Source organism: Protopterus annectens, chromosome 6.part0 (assembly GCF_019279795.1).
Source record: "Protopterus annectens isolate FY-2018-M chromosome 6.part0, PAN1.0, whole genome shotgun sequence".
NCBI classification, from domain to species: domain Eukaryota; kingdom Metazoa; phylum Chordata; order Ceratodontiformes; family Protopteridae; genus Protopterus; species Protopterus annectens.
The window spans coordinates 1,175,981,163-1,175,994,126 of record NC_056737.1 but is presented as its reverse complement, the minus strand read 5'-3'; the positions used below and the strand labels follow the sequence as shown (position 1 = coordinate 1,175,994,126).

General features: G+C 39.7%; 1 protein-coding gene across 1 annotated transcript in view; it reads right to left on the bottom strand.

The window, feature by feature from the left end:
* LOC122804743 (pro-cathepsin H-like) overlaps positions 1-12,964 on the bottom strand; it is a 174,160-nt gene that overhangs the window by 103,063 nt on the left and 58,133 nt on the right. The window contains exon 2 of the mRNA XM_044074806.1: positions 11,156-11,318. Within this exon, the coding sequence (XP_043930741.1) occupies positions 11,156-11,318 (163 nt within the window). The remainder of the gene's footprint in view (positions 1-11,155; positions 11,319-12,964) is intronic.

The following is a 12,964-nucleotide window of genomic DNA, read 5'->3' as shown; positions in this document are numbered from 1 at the left end:
TGCATCTAGAATACTTACCCAGACTGAGATCCAATATGCTCAAATTGAGAAAGAACTTTTGGCAATAGTATTTGCATGTTCCAAGTTTCATGATTCTATTTATGGTCGAGCTTTTCAGATTGAAAAAGATCACCCACCTCTAGTTAGCATTCTAAAGAAGCCTGCGCATTCTGCCCCAGTAAGATTACAAAGAGTGATGCTGAAATTGCAAAAGTACAATTTCAAATTGTCTACACTAAAGGCAACTTGCTCTATCTGGCTGATACCTTATCCAGATCACCCAGAAATACAACGGAACAGTTTGACGCAGAGAAGTTTGACTTTGACGTGATAGGAGTGCATAATCTTTATACCACTAGACTTAATGAGTTAAGAGATCGCACAAAGACTGATCCAACTTTGCAAAAGTTCAATCACTACATTACTGCTGGATGGCCATCAAAGCAATCTAGTGTACCACCTGAAGTGCAAACCTACTTTCCTTACAGAGATGAAATGTTGATGGAAGATGGCATTATTTTCAAAGGTCCTAAAATTGTTGTTCTTGCTTTCTTACAATGAGAGTATATCCAGATTTTGCATCATGGTCACCCAGGTTCCACATCCACTAAGAGAAGAAGGAGAAAATTGGTATTTTGGCCTTCCTTACTGAAAGACATTGATAAAGTGCTTTCTTCTTACTCAGTATGCAATAGTACTAGATCACATTGCAAAGAGAACCACTTCAGCTAAGTTCAGTTCCTGAACTACGTTGGTCCACCGTTGCATCGGATATCTTTGAATGGAATAATCAACACTATTTGGTTTTGGTCGACTCTTATTCGAATTGGTTTGAAATTGATCTGTTACCTAATCTGACTTCCACTGCTGTTATTGCTAAGTTAAAATGTAATTTCTCAGTCCATTGTAGTCCACACAAAGTTGTTTCTGACAATGATACTCAATTTACTAGTCAGTTATTTCAGAAATTTGCGAGAGAATTGGACTTTGTACATGTCACTAGTAGTCCTGAATATCCTCAGTCAAATGGTCTAGCTGAAGGTGCAGTGCAGAGTGCAAAACAAGTACTTAGAAGGTCAAGGCGTAATAACACAGTCATATTTTTGAATTTACTGAATCTTAGAAATGTACCCCATGACGATATTCTTGGCTCACCTGTTCTGAGACTTCTTTCCATGCAAACTAGAACTACGCTACCTATTACTTCCAGTTTACTAAGACCTAGAGCTAAGAACAATAATACCATCAAAGCTCAATTATCCAAGAAGCGAACAATCCAGAAGTCTTATTATGACAAATCATGCCAATTACTTCATCTGTTGTGGGAAGGAGACACAGTCTGAGTACAAACAACAAAAGGCTTTGACAGGATTGGCCAGATTACAGGCATTTGTTCCAAGCTAAGGTCCTACCTTATAGAATCCGAAGGTGTACAATATCGAAGGAATCAAAGACATTTATTACCTGTACCAGAATCATCACCAGCATCATCACAACATTGTCTCTGTGATATAGATTCTGAATCCCAGGGGGAATCAAATGTTGTTTCCATCCTAGAGTGTGTTAAATCTCTGACTCCATTCCAGAAGATGTTATGAAGACTCCAAATATCGAACATCGTGAAGAGACTGTTCCAATTGCTAAATCCAATTCTCAGTTTTCTGTCACATGTTATGGACGAATATCTAAGCCGTGTGTGAAATACTTAGCAATATGTGCTTGATTGTATATATATATATATATATATATATATATATATATATATATATATATATATATATATGGTTCTACCTGACATAATCAAAACCCCAGAACACTGACAACGCAATCACCGACACCACATAATCGACAGTGCAGAAACACGAAACCTCACATGCCCGACAACGAAATAACCGACGGTACACAAACACGAAACTGCATACACTGCACATACCACAATAACAACAATCAACAAACAAAACATATCCCCTGTCCAAAAACCACACACACAACACAAGCACACCAAAATCCCTACAAACCCACACTAAACCTCACATACACAACTATCTACAACCCTAACCCAAACCCTAACCCTAAGGTCCGTCACTATCGCATACTCAGCTAACCCACGCCCTAACCCAAAGACTATCACTACCACACACTTACCTAACCCACTCCCTAACCCTAACTCACTTAACCCGCCCCTAACCCAAAGACTATCACTACCACACACTTACCTAACCCGCGCACTGACCCTAACTCACTTAACCCACCCCTATCCCCACAGACCGTCAATATCCACACTTACCTTACTCGCACCCTAACGTCCGTCACCACCGCATACTTACACAGCCTTTTCACATGTCGGCATCCTCGGCGTCTGTGTTTTAATCCGTCGTGTCGGTCTTCTGCATTGTCGATCTTCTGGCGCTCGCAATTCGCTTGTCAGTGTTCTGGAGTGTCGACTATCTCAGGTAGAACCATATATATATATATATACACACACATATGTATTTAATCTTGTATAGATTCATGACAAAGAATTACCTGTGATTTTTGCATGCTAAATAGCTTCATAACGATGTACAATCTGTTTTCTCAAAGAGGGAGGATGTAGATCAGAGTGCTATGTAATGTGTGCTGTGTCTTTAAGAAGCATATCAAAGACTGTGCGTGCAAGTATAAATGCCAGGTGCATGCATGTATAAATTATGAACACGTACTATTCCCAGTGCCATTTTGTAAGAGCAGGCAGAGAGAGAGCATGCATGATCGTAGCAGTTAGTTTGTATATAAGTTACTTAAGTTAAAGTCAGTAAACTCCTATTGTAATGTGTTTGTATAAACTAAAGCTGCTTGAACAGAACCCACACAGATTTTTCTTATGTGCCCAAAGTATGAGACTGATACCAGGTTTCTGTGACTGCAAGAATATCCGTGTTATACTATGATATCCAGGCATGTAGTTCTGTAATTTTGTTACAAATGCCATGGAGTTGGTAGTGACAATATTCAGTTTTACTGGTAGACCAGAGAGAGAATGATGCTGGAGGTGGAGTACTGGTTTTATTAGTATGGGCAGATCATGGTTTAATGGTAGGACAGTAAAACTGAGAAGACGTATAGTTTGAGGTGGTGGTGTTTGAAGGTGGGTTAGTTAAGTTATACTTTTCAGTAGTAGCTCTTTATTATTTAAAATAATTAGTGAGTTTTTGGAGCTATAGTTTGGGTGGATTATCACTACATGTGACATTTAACTGCAGTAAATAAAAATCGCTTGCTCAATGATTGATTTCTGGTGACAATTTTCTTCTCATTTTTGTAGTTTCTCCATCCTGTAATACAACACTGCAGTTGATATGTATAAGCTCAGGGATCCCCCACTATGGAGAGGTCCTGTTGAACAAAGTTTTTCAAAAAATAAAAACTCCTGTTTACTGGTGGTCCCATTACTTCAGATGTAATGGGCAGTTTTCAGGGATATGCAGTTGAAGATGTGTACCCCAAGAGACTGGATTTAGCTCTTCCATATTACAAGCATCAGTTTGCAGTGTGTTCAACATCCTCTGATTTACCTGCCATTAAAATATTGTGTTTGGTGATGTTAGTAAGGTTTTGTTCAGTAGTTTTTGCCATATTCTGCAAGTTAATTAAATTGTCAGATAATTCAGAAAAACGTTTCTTAAGCATTTCCCATTTAATCTGTGTCTTGTTATAATTCTGTGAACTTCAGAACAAACTAATCGACCATCTCTGAGCCACCATAGAGTATAATCTTCTAAATTTAAGTTTATTCTTTATTTTTCTGAGTTATTCCACCACCCCTTTATTCCTCAGTTACCAAATGTCAGATGTGAGGATACCAGATCTCTTACTGTATGCTGGAGTTGTTGAGTCAGCTGGCTCCATCATCCATGGAAGTAGAGCTACAGGTGACATGTTTACCTTCCTTTAATCTTACAAAGAAATATGCAGGCCACAATGATGTCTTTCTCTGTAACAGGCATTTTGTAAACATTGATTTTTAATGTAACATCGTATCTGATCATATTATTCAAGGCTAAAACATGAAGTAGTTTGTTACTCATGTTTACATTTTCACTGATAAGAAGTGAGTCTGAAAGTTAGTCATTTGTTTTATTGCTTTATGCTGGAAAGCAGGATCTATTTTAATAGACAGCAATGGTGCCTAATGGTAGAACTTGAGTAGTAAAAAAACAGCTGAGCATGCTAAGTGCCTTTTGAGAACCATTATACTTGTTTTATGGCAATACAGCTATTAAGGCCCTTTGCATGTAGCAAGGTAGTTTATTAAATTTTGCAGTCCAAACATCATAGTGTATGCCTAGCAAACAAAAGTATTTTCTGTGTTGTTGAACAATTGTAATAGGGTTTGGGTTTAGAATTGTAACTTCATTAGAAAAAATAACTTACAGTTTTATTTGACTCCTAGAAAAGGAAGTTGCTAATAGCTGCCCTCTTCACTTCAGAAAAGACCCATAGATAAAAGGTAGAAGGTATCCTAGCTACAGTACCAACAGCCATGTAACTGATTCTTGGAATCACACAGCTGTTATTAACTGGTCAGTGCATCTCAAAGGGATATGTAGATGTCATTGAGCTATAATAGCACACGGTCAGTGCATCACACAGGGATCTGAAAAGTGCATTGACATGCAGCACATGCAAGGCTCAGTGCATCACAAAGGAACCTGCATGACGTGCACTCACCTGTAATACCTGCCTGACCACTGTGGATAAACGTGTGTATTTTATACGGAGCTGCAGAAAATGCTTAGTTCACTACACAGAGAATTAGCTCATCGGCTTCACTGGTGCACTACTACTTATAGGTTCATAGGTTCATAGGTAGGTACTAGGCTATCTGCCCGAAGGCATTTATAAGCCTAGCCAGAATGTGTTGGCTTTCGCAACCCCCTTAGATTAGCTCCTTGTGCCTCTGTCCAGCAGAGCCACTGAAGTGATCCCCGGGGTAAACTTTCCTTTTTCCATCCATTTGTCAAGGTTTCTCATGAAGAGGGTTAGCGAGGAGCTCTGCCTGATCTAGATTGGAATCTTGTTCCAGAGCATGGGAAGTCTCTGGGACAGGAATCTATCCCTCCAGTATGTCCTATTTATTGTTGTGGTGAGGTTTAGATCCCAAGAGCTTGTGGCTCAAGGGGATAAGGTTTTCTTTAGGTGGAGCATGTCCATCAATTCTGGACTGGACATGGCCTTGTATGTCAGGCAGAGATCACCTCTGAGTAAGCAGTATGCATCCGGGTACAGCTGGAGTTTCTTCAGTCAAGCTACACAGGGCATCTGTTTGAGGCCAGTGATCCTCTTGGTGAGGTTCATCTGTGGTCTTTCCAGCTGTTGCAGGTGTCTTGTAAGGTACATCCAAAATGGGTTGTAGTCTATGATGGGTCTGATGAGTGATGAGTAGAGGGGCACAATCACCTCTTTTGATCTGGATGCAAACCCTTTTGTGATTAGGTGGGCCACATAGAAGGATTTTCTAACCACTTTGGCAATTTGATCATCAAAGGAGAGATTACTGTCTACTTGGGTCCCCAGATCCCTTATTACGTTTTCTGTATTTAGGGGGCTACCACCTATGTGGTAGTTTGTGGGTACTTTGTTTTTTCCAAAGGGGATGACTATGCACTTTTTGGCATTTAGCTTGAGGCCATGAATTTGACACCAGGTATCCATCTCAGTGAGACCCTTTTGGAGAATATCTGTGTCAGCCGGGGAGTCAGTTATTGCCCCTAGTTTGCAGTCATCTGCAAACTTGGTCAGCCACTTGTAACCGGTTTAGAGTCAGACCTAGCTACCGCAACTCTCACCATGTGGGTTCTGTCCGTGAGCCAATTGGCAACCCATCTTGTGACATAGGGGTTTATGTTCAGGCTGGTGAACTTGTCTATAATACCAGAATGTGAAATGGTGTCAAAAGCCTTTGCGTGGTCTAGGTAGGCTGTATGCACCACCTTTCCTTTGTCTATAGCCTTGGTAACTCTCAAAGAAGTCCACTAGGTTTAGGAGGCATGATCTGCCCTTAACAAAGATGAACTGGGTAGGGTCCAGTGTTTGGAGGTTCCCAATGTTTCTGTTAATGAGTTCCATGATGATGCGCTCCATAGCCTTGCAGACCAAGCTAGTCAGGCTTATAGGGAGATAGTTCCTGGGGTCTGTTGTGGCTCTACCTTTGTGAAGTGGAATAACCATTGCTGTGAGCCACTCTATGGGTACGTAGCCTATGGAGAGGCTGAGTTTGAACAGTGTGTTATGGTGAGGGTTTAGTTCATCTTTGAGCTCATGTAGGACACAGCCTGGGACACCGTCCCATCGATGCTGTGTTTTTGGCTTTGGAGAGGGCTGTTTTAACCTGTCTGTGATTTCATGGGCTGTACATTCTTCTGGTATGGTTATGGGCCCTTTTGGGGGTGAGAGGAGGGTGAATACACTTAACCTGTCTGCCAGGATGTTGGCAATATTGGTTGGTTCAGTGTATTTTCTGCCATTCTGCACTAACTCTGAGCAGATCTGAGCATTGCCACTTAGATTCTTGACATAGCTAAAGAATGCCTTGTGGTTATCTTTGGAGTGCTTGGCAATTTGTCTTTCGAAGCTAGCCTTGGATGATTTTATGAGGGATTGTAGTTTCTTGCTGATACTGATCAGGGATGTCTTTCCTTCTTGGGATTTTACTATTTTCTGTACTAGTTTCCTCCTTCTGTTGTATAGCTTGTTTATGGCAGGGGTCCACCAGACTGGTTTCCTTTTCTTGGAGGAGTGAGTCTTGGTTTTGCTTGGGATAGCATGATCCATGCATTCTTGTAGGTGCCCATAGAATGCATTAGTAAAGGATTTTGCAGCTTGGACAGTGTTATCTTTTAGCATGGGGACTTTGAAACTTTCCACCTCGGTCTTAAGTAACGTGAAGTCTGCTTTTGAAAAGTTTTTCACTGTGGTTTCCTTGTCTAGGGGTGAGGCGGAATGTGAATATCCAAAGTGATTTATTTATGGTCAGATCTAACCAGTGAGGGGTTGACCTCTGGTGTGGAACACCGGTCGCCCATGTTGGTGATGACCAGGTCCAATATGTTGTCACCTCTGGTAGGAGTGTTGACCAGTTGATCCAGGGTATTTGAATTTATAAATTCTAGAAAATGTTGGGCAAGGGAGTTAGTACTTCAGTAGTTCTCCCAGTTAATGTTTGGATAGTTGAAATCACCCAATATTAGGGTGTTTAGTAGGACCTTTATGTTTCCCAGTGTTTCCATAAATGCGGAATGGGGGTCCTGGGACATGGTGGGTGATCTGTAGCAAGCTACAGTTTGATTTGCAGTTTTGCCCATTGTTAGTTGCACATGGATGATCTTTGAAGCATTGTGCTGTGCCTCTAACCTGGAGGTGTGGGTATCCTTGATGAATATGGATACGCCCCCACCTTTTGTATTTCAGTCCAGGTTCTGTGGCCAAAATGTATTTATATGAGTTGTAGCCTGGTAGTGCTGGGGTGCTCTCTGGAGCCTTAAACCAGGTTTCTGTTACTGCACATATATCGATTTTCTCCATACTGAGGAATGCCTCGAGTGCATGCATTTTTAGGTTCAGACTTCTGGCATTGAGTAGCACTACCCTCAGTTTTTTGTTACTTATGCTACTTATGGCAGTGCGTTTGTCTTTTGAGCCTTGCCTAAAAAAGGCACAATGAGGGTGGCAAGAGCCTTGGCCAGTATTCGAAAGCCTAAGGGGGACAGGTGCAAGCTGTCTCTAGCGAAGCAGCGTGGCTTGTCGAGCATGTCATCCAAGGCAGACAGACACTGGATCCCCTTTGAATGATACCAGAAACTTAGCCAATTGTTGAAATTGATCATTTTTTCTTTATACCGTGGTATCATTCTTGTTGAGTGTAGGATGCTACTCAGGGTCAGGGTCATACCGGCCTGGGCTTTGTGATCAGAGAGCCCTTCCATGTCTCTTTTCATGTAGTCCAGGGAGATATGGCTCAGGTCATTCACACCAACATGGACAATGACAGAGTCATATTTGTACTTGTTCTGGAGTGACCTGAGTGCTTGTGTTATGTGGCGGATCCTGGGACCCGACAGGCAGCTAACAGTAACCTTCGCCTTATTCAGCCTAGTGAGTGGGACGTCAGTGTGCCTGACTATAGAGTCACCTATTACTAGTATGTTGGGAATGTTATTTTGCCTTAAGGGCTGTGATTTCGTGGCACACTGGTTTCGTGAAGTATGTGTTTCATGGTTTGTGTTGGGAGGTGGAGGTTGCTTGGATGTCTGCTTTGGAGGTTTCTTTTGTTTTTGCAGATTTTTATTTAGAGCCTCTGAGTATGTTTTTGTGTATTTATGTGTGTTTTTTGCCAGTGCTGGTTTAATGGGTCTATGTGAGACTGGTGGTGTGAGGCAAGTATTTCACTTCTCCTCTTGACTGTCTAATCCAGTCTTGGGTTGAGAGATCTTAGCCTCCAGTTTGGCTGTATAATTGCATCTCTCGCACGTATTAGTGTTTGGTGGTAGGAAGAGAGGGTTGTCTGTGTATATGAGGCAGTTGTAACATTGCCTCAAAATGCCCAGATTCACCAGTTGGACTGGAAAGTACACCTGAAACTGCCCTTTGGACATGCCTGGATAGGTACAGTGAACTGTTTTAATGAATGGCTGGTAAGGTCGAATAGAGAGCCTTGTCTTTCTGTACAGTATAGGGGGGTCTAGTGCTAGGTCTTAAGTGCTTGCTATGAGTTTTGAGCAAGTGCCTGGCTGAAAAATTAATGGCTTGAGTGCTTAAGTTGAAAGTTTGTCTAATTCCAAGGGAAAATTTGAAGAGGAGACTTTGTGGAGCCAGGAATAGTTATACCCTAGCTAACTGGTGCTGCCCGGCGCACAAAACTGGGCAAATGTGTTTTTTATAGCAGGGAAATGAAAAAGATAGAAATTAGCCCAAAATGGCCAATAAACTACTAATTTCTGGGCTGAAACCCCTCCTCCAGAGATGGATAGGCTGCTCAAAGCTCCCCTCTCTCACAGGTGAACAGAGAAACTTCCTTCTATCCAAGTAAAGTATGGCCAAACACAGAAATTTGTAATACAACCCTGAATTCAGCACTAACCTGAAAACTGGACTATACTGGCTTAGAAAGGCAGGAAACAAGTATATATATATATATATATATATATATATATATATATATATATATATATATATATTTATATATATATACATATATATATATATTTCCCAGAAAATAAAGCAGATACAATAAAAAACACTTTAAATGCACAGAAAAGGATGCTTATTGTTATATATCACAGTTCAGAGTTGTAGTCAATGCCCGAGTAATAAAGTAGGAAGAAACACAAATACAGTTAAAGCAGATGAAAAAAGTGCATTTGTTTATGTAAAGCAATAGAAAACGAACAAACTGATTTAAACAAGTTACTCAATTAACCAGAAAAAGCTCAAAACTGAGCCCTGTTCCAGCAGTCTTCAATCAGACAAGTTTTAACTGCACACTTCTGCTTCTAGGGTGCATGGAAACTTCTCCAAATAAAGATGAAAGAAAAAAGAAAAAAGTGTCAAAACACTGAAAATCCACAAAGTGGTAGGAAGGAGAACTAAAGAACCGTTTATTCACAGACGAAGTGCTTTCACCCTGTGCCCATAGGCCATCATCAGAGCGAATTAACAGAAAAAACTCTACATTTATACACTTACACAACTCTAAAATACAGCATGCCCACTACTAATTATAAAATGCTGTGCCAACGCCCACTACTAATTATAAAATGCTGTGACAATTAATTCTTAAAGAAATATAGTTAAAAACAATCGAACACATTAATAAATGTACTATAATATTAAATAACTGGATGACTAAATAAAAAAATATATAACCATGCACAAATAAATATACATAAATATGTGCAAATCCTGCTATAAATAAATAAGTTAAGTTAAAAAACTTGACTAACAGAAGTGTACCAAAGAAACATATATGTATTTTAAACCTGGGGTGTTATTATAAAAGAGAGATTATTTCTAGTGGTCACCTTAAACCTGCAATGCTCTTAACTTCAGTACAGAATTTAATGATATATTATCATTAATACCTGGAGATATAGTGGAGTTTGTCCTCAATTGCCATTCTAACTCCAAATTCTCTGTAATTGGGTTTATGTTAAAACTTTACAGATTAAGAACTGTTTGAGCCCAAAGTGGAAATCCCCTTTCTGGGTCCTGCTTACTACCACTACTGCAATCTGCTGTGCAGGAGTTCCAACTTGGATCCATTTATCATATTCTAAAAAAACATGTCGTGTAGGGGCCCCAGATGAATTATCTTTGTCAGCAAAGGAAGATCAAAGCATGAAGGATGAACCATCTGCCCAGGTGAAGGATTAAAAGAGAAAATCAACCCAGACAGCAGTCCATGATACTTCCAGTGACACTCTGGCCTTCTCAGCTGGAGGATGAGTCTTTGCAAGGTTGTCTGTGATATAGTGTGTACTGGTACGAAATGTTACAAACTTGCAGGATAATACATTTTAAACACAGGTGGCCTGTGTTTTAAAAGGCATATTGTCAAGTCTTCACATAAAGCTCTAAGCGAGGATCATGAGAACATAAAATATTTAAAAATTAAATGATTCATTAAAAGCTATTTAATGTCAGAGTTCTGCTATATGAAGTTGATAAAAGTTTATAAATAAAGTTTTTCCTTCATTCTTTGTGACTGATCTAAACATTTTAGTAGACAGTCTCCCAGCACTGTTTATGGAATAAACAAATACTTTGCACATCCTGACGTGCTATTCTTGACTGAGACTAAAAGGTAAACAAAAGCTCTGTTATTTATGTGTACTTTAACATACCTATCATCATGTTTTTGGATGTCGGAGGAAACCAAAGGTCCCAACAAAATCCCAGGTGGGCATAGAAAGAACATGCATCAGTTACAGAAAAGATGCTGAAGCTGGGAGTTAAACCTGTGAACCAAGATTTATGGGCAGTAATATTCGTTGCTACACCCCTGTATCATCTGAGCTAATGATCATTTTAATTGCTATTATAAGTTGTATAACTTGTTGAGTGCTTGGACAACCTTATTCATATGCCATCACAGATATGTTACAATCTATGATCTTACCTTTTCCTGAAAATCTAAAAAAACATGTATTCACTCTCATGGCAAATGGGATCGGTCCTCTTTTTTCAACTGATGTAGCCATGGCTTTTTCACTTGTAATTCCCTTGTAGCGAAGATTATGAATATGGACACACTTTTTCATGTTGATGCAACATGACCCATTCTGGTATAAAAGAAAATTAAATAGATATTGCTAGTGGTAAACCAAAGTCTCTTCAGTCATTTATATTACAATCTTTAAGAAAGCAGCATTTATATTGCAGTCATAACTAACAATGCAACTTATTTTCTCCAAAATAAAGAAACATTTTATAGTTTAGAAAGTAAGAGCATATTTTGATGTTGCAGCATACGTTCTTGTATGTGCTTCCTCTTGGGCCAGCTTCTGCAATCCTCAAGCAACAAATACATAAAAGAAGTAACTTCTCTGACTGCTCTTGACTTTGCCCACATCTTTGTTGTAACATGCTTTGAATGCAGTTACTTTTGTAGTAAAGTCATAAAGAATCTGGCTCATGTGTACAGGCTACAGGTTGCAAACCTGATGGTAAATGGAAGAACTTACATACACTTAAAGAGACACAACAGGTAAGATGAAAGGAAAACATGAGACAGTTGATGTAATTTGACCACCTATTAAGGATGGGCCCAGGGTACCTTCTGTGAAGCCGAGGTAATGCAAGACTAAACGTGAATGATTGTGAAATGTGATTATGCTAGACTGAAGCAAACAACATTTATCTTTTTTATGTGTTGTTTTTTATCTGTTTCAGACATATTGATTGGCAATGTATGTTACCTAGTAAAAACTTTTGTTTGTCCAGATGTTAAAGGGCAGAGTGAGGGACTAGTTCGCAGACAGGATGCCACCTTCTCCTAAGATAACATATGAGAGTGAAACAGCACTGGAATGCAATTGTCAGTGAAACTTTTAAAGCCCAATTGGGATACAAATAAAGAAGAAGTGGGTGTAAAGGTATTGGGGTAAACTCATACTGTTCTGATGTGTGTGGGGCTAGCTGGTTTATGACCAGTCTCTGTAGTAACAGTAAAGTCTCGCAAGGACTTTGGCTATATAATTGTGACTTAAGGAAATGTTGAGAGGCTAGAGTGAAGTTGCTGTGAGAACATCCTATCTGTAGAAATTAGCTAGTCATTTAAGATACAGCACTCCTTGTAGCAGCTAGCTAGGAAACTTAGATAGCTGGAATTAGATTTTTCTGTATACTTTCTATCTATGTTTAATATACTTTACTTTAATCTGCCTTGTGTGCCAACCTATGTACATTTTATTTGGTATTTGTGCTATTGTCTTTATTATTTAAGTAAAATTCATTTTAATTATCTTTAAGCTATTGCGGCTGGTATTTATTTATTACAAGAGTATTTATGCACTGTTGCTTAATTCAGAAGATGGCAGCCATTTACACTAAGGAATAACACACTGTAAGGGCCTTGTCTTTCAGACTGCTTCAGCTGTTCATAGGTTCATAGGTAGGTACTAGTCTTTCGGTCCAAGGGCCTAAGTAAGCCTAGCCAACAAGGTTCCCTGGCTTACACCACCCAAGAAAGTTAATTTCCTGTGCCCCTGTTGAGCAGAGCCACAGAAGTGATCCCCGAGGTGTATTTCTTATTTCCCATCCCCTCATCAAGATTTTTCTTGAAGAGTGCTAATGAGGAACTTTGCTTGACATAGATGGGCAGCTTGTTCCAGAGTATAGGAAGTCTCTGGGACATGAATCTATCCCTCCAGCATGTCCTGTTTATTGTGGTGACAAGGTATAGGTCTCTAGAGTGTGTAGCTCAGAG